This window comes from Corvus moneduloides, chromosome 5 (genome assembly GCF_009650955.1).
Source record: "Corvus moneduloides isolate bCorMon1 chromosome 5, bCorMon1.pri, whole genome shotgun sequence".
In the NCBI taxonomy this organism is placed as follows: Eukaryota; Metazoa; Chordata; class Aves; order Passeriformes; family Corvidae; genus Corvus; species Corvus moneduloides.
The window spans coordinates 18,935,270-18,949,206 of NC_045480.1; the positions used below are offsets into that span (position 1 = coordinate 18,935,270).

General features: G+C 33.8%; 1 protein-coding gene across 4 annotated transcripts in view; it reads left to right on the forward strand.

Annotated features, from left to right (window-relative positions):
- Positions 1-13,937, forward strand: part of TBC1D19 (TBC1 domain family member 19) — a 46,756-nt gene that overhangs the window by 22,865 nt on the left and 9,954 nt on the right. For all 4 annotated transcript variants that reach the window (XM_032110399.1, XM_032110398.1, XM_032110396.1 and 1 more), the window contains exons 9-14: positions 816-888; positions 1,732-1,770; positions 4,185-4,297; positions 8,263-8,337; positions 8,806-8,868; positions 13,198-13,282. In XM_032110399.1, the coding sequence (XP_031966290.1) occupies positions 816-888; positions 1,732-1,770; positions 4,185-4,297; positions 8,263-8,337; positions 8,806-8,868; positions 13,198-13,282 (448 nt within the window). The remainder of the gene's footprint in view (positions 1-815; positions 889-1,731; positions 1,771-4,184; positions 4,298-8,262; positions 8,338-8,805; positions 8,869-13,197; positions 13,283-13,937) is intronic.

Genomic DNA, 13,937 nt, shown 5'->3' on the forward strand with positions numbered 1-13,937 from the left:
TTCTTATAAGAGGTTTCTGTAAGAGTTATTTTTTCTTATTGATGAAAATTATTCTAAAGAATAAAAAAGAATATTAGTATCATCATAATTTTATCCTTTTGAATGTGAAAATTAATCTAAATATGTAGTTAAAATGCAGAGCATAAAGAAGTTCTATGAATAAACATTTTTAATGAAAAAGAAAACATAAACAGTAAATTTTCTGCCATTAGGGAAGTTTTAATTTTATGTCACACAGGTTTAATTTGTGCCAGAAATATACTTTTGTACATGTTATTCACTTAATCATTGTTTTTCTGTACAAGAAACTTAAAATTTATAGCACATCTTAATCTACAGATGCTGTACAAGATCAGTAGCCTGACAATGATTTAACTTCTGACTTTCTTCTCAGTATAATTTTAAATCCCTTTATTTCCAGGTTGTAAATGAAAAGAAATGTTTGAGTACTAGTGTATTATAATTAGAAATAGGAGAGTTTTTCTAAATGCTTCACTGATGAGGCTCTTGGAGATTTTATGCTGGCAGAAAAACTTTCGCCTGGGTTGGAAAAGAGAGTGGGATTAGAGATTCTTAACCTGATCTTTCATTCACCACTGTGCTACATCCAGGTGTAGCTCATACTTGACATGCAAACTGGGGCTTATAACTAAAACTAGAGTAAGAATTGATGTGAGATTCTATTTCAAATGTTTGCATTTAGAAGAACTTAATTTGGTTTAGAAAATATTCACATTAAGCCTTTCAGAAGAAATCTCAAGTGATTTAGAGAATTAAAATATTAATTACTTTTTAATGGTTCTGTTTCTTTTCAGAAAGAAGACTTTAGTGAACTAGGTTTAAATATAGGACAGCTAGGTATTGATGATTCAGCACAAGTGCCTCCTGGTAAGCTAATGCCATGCTTCAGTCATTCAAACAGAGCACCAATGAGTAGAATACTTTGAAATTACCAAAAAATTTGTGTATTTGTCCCATAGTAAAGCATAAATATTTGTTCTGTAACTATCATTGTAGTGATTTTCATAGTAAAATATATCTAATAATAGAAAACATTGCATATATGTAGAGTCAGATTTGGGGAAGATTTAAAATTGTCACCTTGAGAACACATTAATTTCAGTGTGTTTGAGCACTTCAGGATCTAGAGAACCACGTGGCCTGTTTCCAAAAATACAGAAATTATCAACAAATATTAATCCAGCTAACAGATAGGCCTATTTAGATATATATTTTTATATATATATATATATATACACATACAAATATACATACAAACATACATACACACGTATTTAAAATAACAGTTGTCAAGAAAATATTACAGGACATATACATATGTTAATATTCAGTGACTTAAATAGTGCATAATCTCTGTTGGTTTTCCATGTATGCATCTGTTGCTGTAGAAGGAGGTTTTAAAATGATCTTTCCACATAAAACTGGAAATCACTATAGTATCACATGATTTTTCTTTTTAAATGGAAACTTACCTAATTGAAAATCTAGGTTCATGTAATATAGCGCTGCTTGGATGTTTGTGTTTTTGAAACACAAAATTAGTTTTTGAAAAAGAACTTTGACTCTGATGCAGGTTAACTTTTAGTGATGTTAGCAGTAAATAGCAACTGAACGTAATAGTGTGTGGTAAAAATACAAAATACATAATCAGCTGGAGAGTCTTTTTTTCATTTATTTTTTGCCATTCTTTTCTGTGTCTTTATTCTCTAGAGTTATTTGAAAATGAACATGTACGTGTTGGGCAGAAAGGTATGGATCTGTTTTTATCTATAATAAACTGTGAGTAGTTAGGAATGCATTTAGTAAATTTGTATATTAATTTGCATGTACCTCTTAGAATTTTAAGAACTTAGACTAGCACAAAGCATTAGCAGTAATACCATTGTAATTTTGGTAGACGATCACTAATACTGTTGTCATTTAGACAGAGACAGAAAAGCAAACATTTGCAGTCTATCAGTAGCTATCAGATAAAAAGCTCCACCGATCTTCCAATAAAAACAAAATAGGAAGCACATAGACATATCTTCTTGGTGACAAATTAACTTATCTCACTACTGAATTTCAGTTTAAAATTAAAATTCTGTGGACTCCCTTCTCTGCACGCGAAGTTCTCATCACTGTAATGGGATTTATGCCTTTGTGTCAGAAGAGTCTTTTTAATGATCAGTTGCAATTGCAGAATATTGCAGTACTTAGCCACTATAGAAAATTCACTTACTTGTCTCTCTATACTGCTTTTTCTGAAAAAGTTCCAGGATTGTTTTTTTTAGGTTAAGAAATAACCTACAAAAGAAAGGGAAAGTTAAAAGAAATAATAATTTAATAGTTTAAGTTTGCTTATAAAAGAAACATACAAGGAATGGTTGAAGTCCACTAGTATTTACTCATTACTGTCTCTTCTGATTCCTGCTGAACATTAGCACCATCAAAAGAAAAAATAGGAAGGGTACTGTCCCAAAAGTGCTCCATCCTAACTTTTTTCTTGCAGTAACAAACCAGTGATCTTTCTTTCTTACTTACTTCTTTTGTTGTCATCTTCCTGTCCTGCACTGTCAATTTTCTAATCCAAGAGCAACTCATTAGGTACTGTCCACCTCTCTGTTCTTTTCCCATTCTTCCAAATAAATTCTCTTTTCTGGACTTCTACAACCATTCATTCAACTCCACATTGTTTTTCTTATTCGTCATCTCTTGTCTGTGCAGAGCAGCTCTATTCTAGAGAATGCCTTAGCTTTTCCTAAGTGTCTTTACCATAAACTGAAATCCCATTTAATTCAGTGGGAGTCCTGTTGCATGCTCTAATGGGTGTTAGTTATGATTTTGTTTGCCACTGAGGTATTCATTTTGCTTTTATATTAGATGTATTGGCAAGTCTGAGGATTTTATTTTGTTGTGTTTAGCAAAACCCATCTTGTATACCAAAACTACTTCTTCATATTTTGTATGTCAGTAAGAAAAAGTAAGGTAAACACTCATGGACACCAAGATGAATCACAGTGTTTCTGAAGTTTTGTGGAGGATGTAGGAAGAGGGGGAGGGTTTGCCCTCTTTGTGCAGAAGAAAGGATTATAGAATGTCTGTGTTAGAGCTCTGCAGGTTAAACAGTAATTTGGCAAACTGCTCTACTCATTATTTAAGTGAAGAGGGAGGGAAAGAAAAATCAGTTAGATAAATATTTAATTCCAAACCTCATCCTGCTAAGTCATAACAGGGCAGATATTGTGAATATCAAATTCAGTGAGATATAGAAAATCAAGCTGTTTCAGAGACACGTCAGAAAAATTAGAGGATATGGATTTGGAAACTTCTGAGTAGCAGTCCAACACCTATCTAATGTCTAGATAATAACACAAATTAATCCCAACTCTCTCTTTCGTGAAAGACATTTGAGCTATGAGGGTACAGTTAATCACATAACCTTGGTGAGGAACACTTTTACCAGATTACAGTAGCTAAAGATGTATGTCTTTCAAGTTTGCAGATTTAAGTAGGCAACGAGATAATCTGTTCTGTGGTGTGTACAGTAGTGTATTCAGCACGAGGCCCTTGTGATAGAGTAGCCTAAAGCTTCACAACAATGACCCATATAAGCAAACCTGTCAACAGTAAAGTATTTGTTTTATGTCAATATGAAGGCAAACTAACATCTTCTGAGAAAGTCTTTATCCTCCAGAATAAATATACCAATAATGAGAGAACAGGACAGTACCCTCTGGAATGGAAAACTCTGGCCCCACAGTTACCTGTGAAGATACATAGTTAACGTGAAAAGAAGGGAGACACAAATAAGCCAGAATGAGTGAAAATCTCCTATTTGAACTGAGATACCACTCATAGCTAAACAGGAATATTTTGTGGCTGTGAATGGATGCTTGTTCTGCATGGTGCCATCTTAGTAGCTGCAACTAGCCTTGATACAGTCATGTGTACTACTAAGTGCTATTTTATGACAGAAGGTAGTACAGCCTTGTTGATTAATACCACTTGCCTTGTTTCCCAAGGAATTACTTAAAAATTGCACTGTGGAAACCAAATCTTTTCAGTATTTTCCTATTTGCTAATGCTTACAGCATGGGAAGCCAGTTTTTAAAGTTAAAAATTAAGGTATTTGATAGAAGTCTTACAGTACATCAACTCTCTACCTGCTTTGTTTCTTACAGTTTTAGCAGAGCAAGATAGTGCTGCAGCTCAGCAATATGTTCGTCAGGGATGTCCAACAGCACTCCGAGCTGATCTGTGGGCCCTCATTCTTAACATTTCTAATCAGCCAGAGGTAAGGAGCAAAGGGAGAGTAAAATGTCAAGACCAGGTGAGAACATAAAAGTGCAAGCACGTATCTTCTAGAGATTTTTTTCCAAAATAGAAATGCTCTACTGAGTTGTCACAGAAACTGATAAAAAAATTATGATTTAAAAAGCTCTGTGCTGTGGTGAAGTCTTTGCTGCTCTTCCTAATTTTTTAATAGATATGTGAGCAAAATACTGTAGAGCAAATTATTCAGTTGATCTGACTGTCTCCTGAGATTTTCTTACATGATGCTGACTTTTTTAGAAGGGGGCAAGAAAAAAGATCTGGGAAAAAGACTGAACCTCTCTTATCTTTGCTAAGTTTTATATAAAGAAGTTGCATTATATATTTTTCCTGTTTGTTTGACCCTGTCATCATATGCATGTACGTATCTTATAAATTGCTTTATATATATATATATATATATATATATATATATATACACACTCTGCATATATACAATCAAAAAGACTTAGAGAGGAGCTGGTAAGATGTGGGTTGTTCCATGTTCCCTTGTACACCAACATTTTTTTATTGTACCTTATAGTTGATGCAAGTCCTCAACAATGAAATCTTCTGCAGTATCTGAAGCCATGCCATAGTTATTATATTTAATATACCTTAAAAAGTTAAATCCCTCTTTAAAATCTTTGCATAAATTGGGAAGACTTTGATGTGAGGCTTTTATATGTACATAGTTACCTTGTGATAATTTTTTATGCAGCAAATATTTGTCAGCTGTAGATGAAAAAGAAAAATAAACTGTGTACACATACCTTATTCTGAGAGAGTGCAGTAGACATTTTTCTTTAGGAGACATTCTGCAGGATTCAGAGCCTTGAGACTCAACTGAGTAGACTGTGTGTAGGGAATTAGTGGTGAGACAATACTTTGTGATGATGCTGAAAGAATTCTAGAAAGATGAGGACAAGTGGCTTCAAAATGGTAATGATAACGTTGAGACAAAGTGATAAGGGTAGATAAAGTGATGCAGACTGGGAAATTTGTCTACTACTTTGAGATTGTTGAAATAAAGGATTGAAATAACAGTGAAATACAAAACGCACCCTCACCCCCCATAAAAACCAGAAATCATCAAGTCAGGAAAAGATACACTATCTTGGAGAGAATAATTTAAGATCTGAGGTAAGTGCATGCAGATGCTTTTCTGTCATGCAAAACGAAACTGTTCTTCTAATGTAGCAGCTGTCAGAATCTTGTGCCTTCTTTTCCAAGACTATTTTTGGATAGCATTTGTTATCCTGGGTTCTAAATTCAAATTGTTTTATGGACTTTGAGTACTAAAAGTATAAATGCATTTGAAAAATAGATTTTCTGAGTGAGACCTAGCAAACTCCCCATGGATCAGGTAGGATAGCGTGTGGGTTACCACAGCTATGTTGTAAGCTGAATTGCCATGGTCCAGTTTAAGCATTGCATTTACTAGTGTTTCACAGCAGTAAGCTGTGACTACTGCCAGAATGCTAACACCCTGAGATGCTCTTCTTGCATAGACTGAATACATGGCTTTATTTTTTGTAAAGTATAGTAAACAGTTTCCATATACATGTAGCTGTTTCATGATCTGCTGAATTTCATATAGACCATATGGATTTATCTAACACTTATTTTCTCTATCTCTTGTGAATGGTTTCTTTGCTGGAGTTGAGTAGTCTGTTTGCAGGCATTCCTTGCTGTAATATTTCTGATTTGCAGCTTAGGCTCTATTACATTTATAGCTGTATGAATCTCTAAATCACATGAACCGTGAATTTCCTTTCTTTCTTTAATGTAAAACGTTATGAAGGTTTGGTGTGGGCAACATTGTGTGTGCTAGCATCCAATATCGTTGTTTGGAAAATTTTATCCAGTAAAGCTCAGCCTCTGTACAAAGCTAATATACAGCCAAGCAAGGGATGATACTAACAATCTAGCACTGTAATCATAAAAATGATAAACTGTGAGCTCGGTATGCAGGATTATTTAGAAATGTATAAACACATTGCCTGACAATGAATTGTTTCTTAGTTTTCATTTGTAATGGTACACTTTAGAGGAACTGTGTTAAAAGAGCCTTTTTAAGGTTGCAAAGACAAACATTTGAAGGTGAACAGTGTCACAGTTATTATTGTCTGTGTAAACAGTCCAATTTACTGTATATATTTTTTAATCATATGATCCTGAATCACAGAATCACAGTTATTTCCTGTGGGATGTCTGTCTCATTGCATGAAATGGATAGTGCACAGTTACTGAGAATCTGTTTAATTTTTTTCCCTTCTGTTCGTAGTGTTACACAATTGTTTAGTCTCTCTGCATGCTACTGAAACAGTGCTTAGGAAAGAAATTTGTTCATTGTCTGATGGGCTTTTTCTTCCGCTCTAATTTTTTTGAGTTAATAGGTGGAAAATCTTAATTCTAAAAATTCCAGCATGCAAAATTCTATTTCAAGTTATATTTCAAGTGAACAGCTTGTCCTTCCGGTCTTCTTAGAATCATAGAATGGTTTGAGTTGGAAGGGACCTTAAAGATCATTTAGTTCCAACCCCCTGGCCGTGGGTTTTATTTTTGTTTTGTGGTTTCTTTGGTTTTGGTTGGCTTTTTTTTAATATTAGCTTCTTGTGTTTTAATATAGACAGTCACTGGAGATGGCAAAAAAACCATTATTCATTTGGCAGTGTTACACTTGATTAGACTACAGTATTGATGCTTTAAAATTATGACCTGAGTATTCAAGTAGTTCTTTGTAGCTTTGAAAAACAGAATGTTATGTTCATACTGCAGATAATTTGCATTTAGTAAATATTTATGTCTGATCCTTCCAAAAGAAATAGTGTAATATTTATACCTCCCCTTTTTATTTCTCAAAAGGAAAATTTAAATATTTTCCCTGTGGGAGGCATCAGTACTTAATAAATACAGCTTTTGTCCTCATTTCAACTTAACAGTTTAGTAATATATTAATTCTGATAGCTTCTAAGTGTGTACTATTCACCATTCTCTCCCTCTCAAAATTTCATCTTACTTCCCATTTTGTTCTTTAAATCTTTACCTCTGGACTTGTCCATTTATCAAAAAAATCAGCAGTAAATCTGTAAAGCTTAGAATATACAAATATTTGTGGGGTGTCCATACAGACACCTCGAAATCAATGTAGTTTTATAAAGTGGGAAGGATCCTTGGGACGGCTGATTGAGTTTATCAATTAGTTCAAATCAATCAGAAACTGTTATTCAGCTGTAGGTGTAACGGCAGAGAGGAATTTAGGGATTTGGGAGTTGTATGATGACAGTGCAGTATTTAGTTCTATTTTTACTTTGCAAGCTCTTTCTAAGAAAGAAGGGATAGAATAAGTAAACACAGAGAAGTTTGTTCTGATTCTTCCCCATCATTTCACCTGTATGTATGTTCTGTAGACATTCAGGAAATAATTGGAGTTTAAAAACAGGTCCTAGTTCTTTGTACTCTTCACCAGTTTTTTATATGTATTTATCATTTCATCTTTGCACAAATTTAAATTGTTTACAGGTTCATACTAATTTAATGTCAAATATTTGGAGCAACTCACTAATGCTATTTTTTGCACCAGTTAGAGCCTATTGGTGGAGAGGTGCATGAAAATAGAGGGCAATAAATGATTATGAGCATTGCAGAGGTTTTAGGTGTAGAGAGAACCAAAGGTTGGAAGATACGGGTCTTTGGTTTGAACTGGTCCCTTCACTGTCATTTTATTAATTATCTGAAGGGGAGGTCATTTTATAATGTCTCAAATCTCAATTCTTAGGGCTTAAACTAGAACAAACCATGATAGATGCTTCATAAATATGCAGTGCTTTTTTTCAGTTTTTTTCAGTACTTTTTTTTTTCTCAATTGCTGAAAATTAATTTTTTAGTTTAAATATAAATTCTGGTCATGTCTCAGACTGATCATGATAATATTTTTAATTTTAGGACATCTTGTATTATGAACAGCTTAAGTCAAATGTGATTCAGCATGACCTTTTAGTGGACAGCCTGATTTACAAAGTAAGTAATTAACTAAACAGTGAGTGATTTATGTGCTCATCACACTGGTATCTTGTTGTTGGGTTTTTTTGAACAAGGAAATTACTAGATGGTTTGGTTTTTGAGGAGTGTAAAATAATTACTGCGAACTTATTATTGTGAACTCACTCCTTGTGCCTGTGTTGTCTCTCATGTAAGACATTTGAGTTGAACCATTAAGTCATACAGGAATGATATCTTCATCTGAAGGAATAACTTTGTGAGAAAGAACCAACAGGGTATAACTGCTTCCATTTCAAGTTTCAACTCTGAATACTTAATCATCAAGTTAATATGGCATTTTTTAATTGTAAAATATGGAGTCTAAGGTTAACTATGGTTCTTTGAATGAAAATGTAACAGTGTCTTCTATCACTGTGTTAAGTTTAGCCTCCATGGGAGTCTGAAGAGAGGTCTTTTGGCTTCAAACTCTTGTATTTTTTATTACAGGATGTAAAGCTGACAGCAAGCAATGATGACTACTATTTTGTGTTTGAGGATTATTTATATCAGGTATGTAACTGTTTTTTGGTTAGAAAACGTAGGAGGTGCACTCCTGTGAGATTGTATCATCTTTGGAGAGAGAACTGCCTTTGTAAGGAGAGTATAGTGGGACAGATACATCTATTGCTGCATTACATATACTTTCTGTTCTGAGTAGCAAACTTGTACACTTAAACAGATTAAGCAGGGCAAGCTTCTAAAACTCGTGCTATGAAGGACGATGTCTTTCCAGTGCACTAAGCTGGAAAATATGAAGTCAGCCATATTTTTCCCCTTTCCAGCTTTGCAGTAAATAACCCCGAACAATTAAAAGCTGTAGTGTACAGAGAAATTAAGACTAGACAAATATATTCAGGGTTCCATTTAAAAAACCCCCTTGCTTTACAGTGACCTACTGAAGTAAGCATAAAAGATACTGTGTTGACATATTTTTAAATTAAAGACGTTGATTCTGAATAAGGTAGTGATAGGTATGGTTACTTGTCGGATTGCTCCCATTGCAAAGATGTTTATAGCAGTCAGGAATTCAGATAATTTATAAAGAGTTAACTTTGTTGCTGCCTATCAAATGCCCATAAATAGAAGGAGGTTACATCTATGAATTTCCTAATGTGTAGTTGATTGCACTGTCAACATAACTGTCATGCAGCAAACTTAACATTTCCACAGTGCTTTTGATTTCATTTGTCACATCTGTTATGTTAGACTTGCTTAATTTTTTCATTTAGAGCTATATGAAATGAAATAATTTCTTCTTTGATGGGAATATGTAAAACTGATAGTAATTTAACTAGGCAAGAAACTGTGCTTAATGCTGTTTAGACCATATAGATATAAAAATATGCAGTACTATTTAAGCATGTCTACATATAGTTTAGCAAACAAGCAGTTGAACATTAATAGTTAAGACTATAACCTCATGAAATTATGACCTTTTTTTATTAAAAATAGGTACAATGTTAGATCTGTATCTGAATTTGTTTCAGAAATAAAATTTGCAAACTTAATAATGAACTCAAACATTGATATTTGTTCACAAAAATATGTACATGTAAGAGTTTTTCTTGGTTTAATGGTCAAAGATGATCTTCATTATTGTAACACCATGTCTTCATCTCGGGATATGAAAATCTCATTCCTGTTTCGTTTTCATTCATTGTGTAGACTACTATGGCATTAATTAGTCATTAACTGACAGTTGCAGTGGACACAGAGTTATAAACTGTGAAGAAGTATGAACTAGTATATCATACAATCTTTTGTTTTAAAACTAACAGAAATAGATTTTGTTCATCATTCTCAGTATATAACCTGGTTGAACATTTTCCATATTTTTATATCTCTATTGACTAAAAGAATAGCTACAGAATGAAAATCATAGAAGAGACTAACCTGTCTTCAGTAATTTGAGGGAGACTCTCCAAAAATCTTTGAAAAATTATGTGGCTAGTTTTACTGCAAGGCTTTGAGGAAGAGAATATCTCAAACTTCTAATTATTTGTTGCTCTAGTTTCGATTGCAATTTTGTGGTATTCTTCAGACTCTACTTTAGAAGAAAGTTATCCATTTTCCTTGATAATTTCCTCTTTGAACCTAATTTGCAAATGTTTTACTGCCAAATTATTTTGTTCTATAGCCCCTTGAAAAATTCTTCAGTATGAGTCACTGTGATATGGGATATTATTTATTGATTTAGTATGATAAGTGGAATTAAATATTGGCTAAATAAGATAGATAATGAAAATGTTAGTTTAAACCAGATACATTATTTCTGGGTTTGCACAGGGTTTATGGCTTTTTTTCATGACTAGTTACTGCCTCTTAAGTTTTCCAAGTAATTGAGCAGAGTGTGTCCTTCGTCTGTGTGTTGTGGAATAGATGAAATGTCCATTAAAAAAAGAAAATTCGGGCTTAAAATAATGATGAGGATATTTTGTTGGATTATTGGTACCTCTTTAGTAGCATACAATCCTTTTCAGGAAAAACAATCTGAAATGATATCATTTATTTCCTTTAATATCTTTGCTTTCTTTATCCCTAAGTTTACATATCTTTATTACTTCTTCATAATTATTGAAATAAACTACAGGTACTTTTAATAAAGTAATTTCTTTTTGATAAAAGCTTTGACTTTGGGTTTTTTTCTTTCCCTCAGTGATTTGAATTCAGTGGTTTTCTTTTCAGTTGGATTATAAATATCCAGTAATTTGCTGAATATTTCTGTACTTGAAAAGGTGCTTATGCCATTGTTTTCTGTAGCACTATCATTTTGTTAGTGAGAAAAATAACACATGGATTAGTAAACTTGTAAATTCATTATTTCAGGCCAGAAGTTCAATTTGAATACTTTAGTCTTACATCCTGCATACTGAATACATGCAAAGAACCTCACCCGGAGCTTTTTAGATATAGTCATAACTTAGGTTTGAGTTAGAGTCTATCTCCTATAAAGATGCAGAGTGTTCATTTAAAGACTTCCAGATACTGGTACTGGACACTGTATTCCTAAAAAAGAGGGCCTCAAATGAGGGTTACATTCTTTCTCCTATGAGAGAACATAGTTTATGTCCTTTTCAGATTAGTTTCTCTTTCTTTCACCTCAGTTAACATACACATAGAATTACATTTGCTGGTGTATTGTTATTGTCAGTGATATTTTGGCAGCTATGAACATTATTGTGTATTGCACAAAAATAATATTTAGCTTAAACTGTTTGAGATAAAGAAACCATTTGTTTTTAAAAGACGTTTGTATTATAGAAATAGCTTTGAGATTCAAAAAAGGAAAAAGTCTCAAAATATGACCTGCTTTCCATAAAAAGAAAACATTTAAAGCAGTAATATTTGGATGTGTCATTTTGTGCGTTTCCTTTTGACAAATGCTGATATGTGGAAGATGTTTGCACCAATTAGTGGGAAGGAAAAATCCATTCATTTTTATTCACAATAAATTATGTTGTGAAACACCATCTAAAACATTTCCACCTTTTACACCTTGACTACTAAAACAAACTCTTAAAATCTTCAAGAGCAGAGTGTTCTGGGTTCAGTTAGGGTAGAGTTAATTTCTTCTCAGTGGCTGTTACAGTGCTGTGCTTTTGATTGGGAATGAGAATGGTGTTGATAACACACTGGTATTTTGGAGTTTTGCTAAGTTGTGTTTATCCTAAGGACTTTTTCCTTATCTCATGCTCTGCCAGTGAGGAAGCACACAAAAGAAACTGGGAGGGAGCAGAGCCAGGACTGATCAAAGGGATGTTCCACACCACAGAACATCATGCCCAGTATATAAACTGGGGGGAATAACCTGGAATCAGACAGCCAACCTGGGTTTGGCAAGGGTTTGGCCTTAGTCTTTTTATTATCATTACTACTATCATTTGCCATTATTCACTTACTAAACTTATCTTATCTCAACCTACAAGTTTTACTTTGATTCTCCTCCCCATTCCACCGGGGTGGAGAAGGAGGGGGTTGAGTGAGCAGCTGAGTGATGCTTAGTTTCGGCTGGGCTTAAACCCCAAAACAGAGGGATTCAGGCGTGCAAGTCATCGGTGAGTCTGCCTTACGTCTGCCCTCTCATGTTCATTCTTCATAGTGCAGGCTTTTGGTGCGTGAAAACGTGAAGATTTTGAAGTACAATACTAATTACCACATATTTTACAAGTCCAAATAGGATGAGATTTTATTGTTATTTTTTTCTGTGAATGCTTTTACTTTTAATTTTATACTCAGTTGCTGTGAATACAGTTTTTTTTTTTTTCATTTATGTTAACAATAAACCCCAAATATACTTTACAGTAAACAATGTGCATTTCTGAACTTTAGGATACAAGGTGAACATTATAATCTGTTTTTTGAAAGAGCTGAATTTCATGCAAACATTTTATAAAGATCCTGGGAATGAAAGCAAATGTAAGTTCTTCCAGAACTGCACACATCCGAGAATGTAAATATTTCATTTGCTTATTCACTTACTAGGACATCCCCAGGTCATAGTAACTGAGTAGAAAAACAGTCTAAAAGATGTAAAAGCAGCCAGGTGCATGCACAGTCACTAATGTTGTGACAGAAAGGGATAAACGCCTGCTGAGAGGGAAGGAGGAGGGTTGAAGAATGTGAATGTATAACTGATAACAAATGAAGGTGAATGTAAAATCATAGGAAGTTCAAAGTGAGCCTGGAAATATGAACAGGAAAATAAACTTAAGTTGGTGAAGAGCTTTCAACCTTATTGGCTCTCTTAAATAGCTTCTAATAGGTGCTAATTAAGGCAGTTCCTTAAATTTGTTTGACATTACTTTGATCCAGTTAGTCAGCTGACTTTCTTTTCTGCAGGTGTTACTCTGTTTTTCCCGAGATACATCTGTATTGGAGCACTTTACTTACAGTAGTGCCACCCCGCCCAAATCATACATACGAGGTAAAAAGAGTTGTTTTTAAAAAGATCGTATTGATTTTTGTTGACTGCTGCGGTAATACAGTATGTGAAGTTACTCTGTGTTCATTATACCTAGTAGACTACATGTAAAAGAATGTTAATAAAAACAACATGTATCCAGCTGACTTCTGCACAGATTCTATTACAACAATTTAGAAGCTGATCACATAAAGGCCAGATTGCAGTGTTGTTCTTTTACTTCAGTTTTCTGTGTATAATTCTGCAGTGTTCTACCAGAGGAAATGAAACACAGCCATGACAATACAGTAAAATTGTGACAATGTCTGTCTTCATCAGAGCAAGAAATTTAAATAGACAATATTGTCCTCTGCAACTCCAATAAATTCAGCAACTGGAAGTCGTTACAGAACATTGTCTTTCCAAAGCAGTGAGTTTTGCAAATATTTGTAGACAGAAGCAGAACATGTTGCTGAAGAATTGTGGGCTCTGTTCAATGGTGTGGGAGAGTAGAGCTTTACCAAGCATACTTAATACTGATTTTTTTAAAAAGCATGGCATCTTCCAGAGTATTAGCTTATTTTTGGATTTTCTTTGACTTGAGGTCTCATTATGTTTCTTGACAATTTTTAAATTTCATGTTTCAGTCCACTTGCCTTCTCTGCCAACTTCTGATACC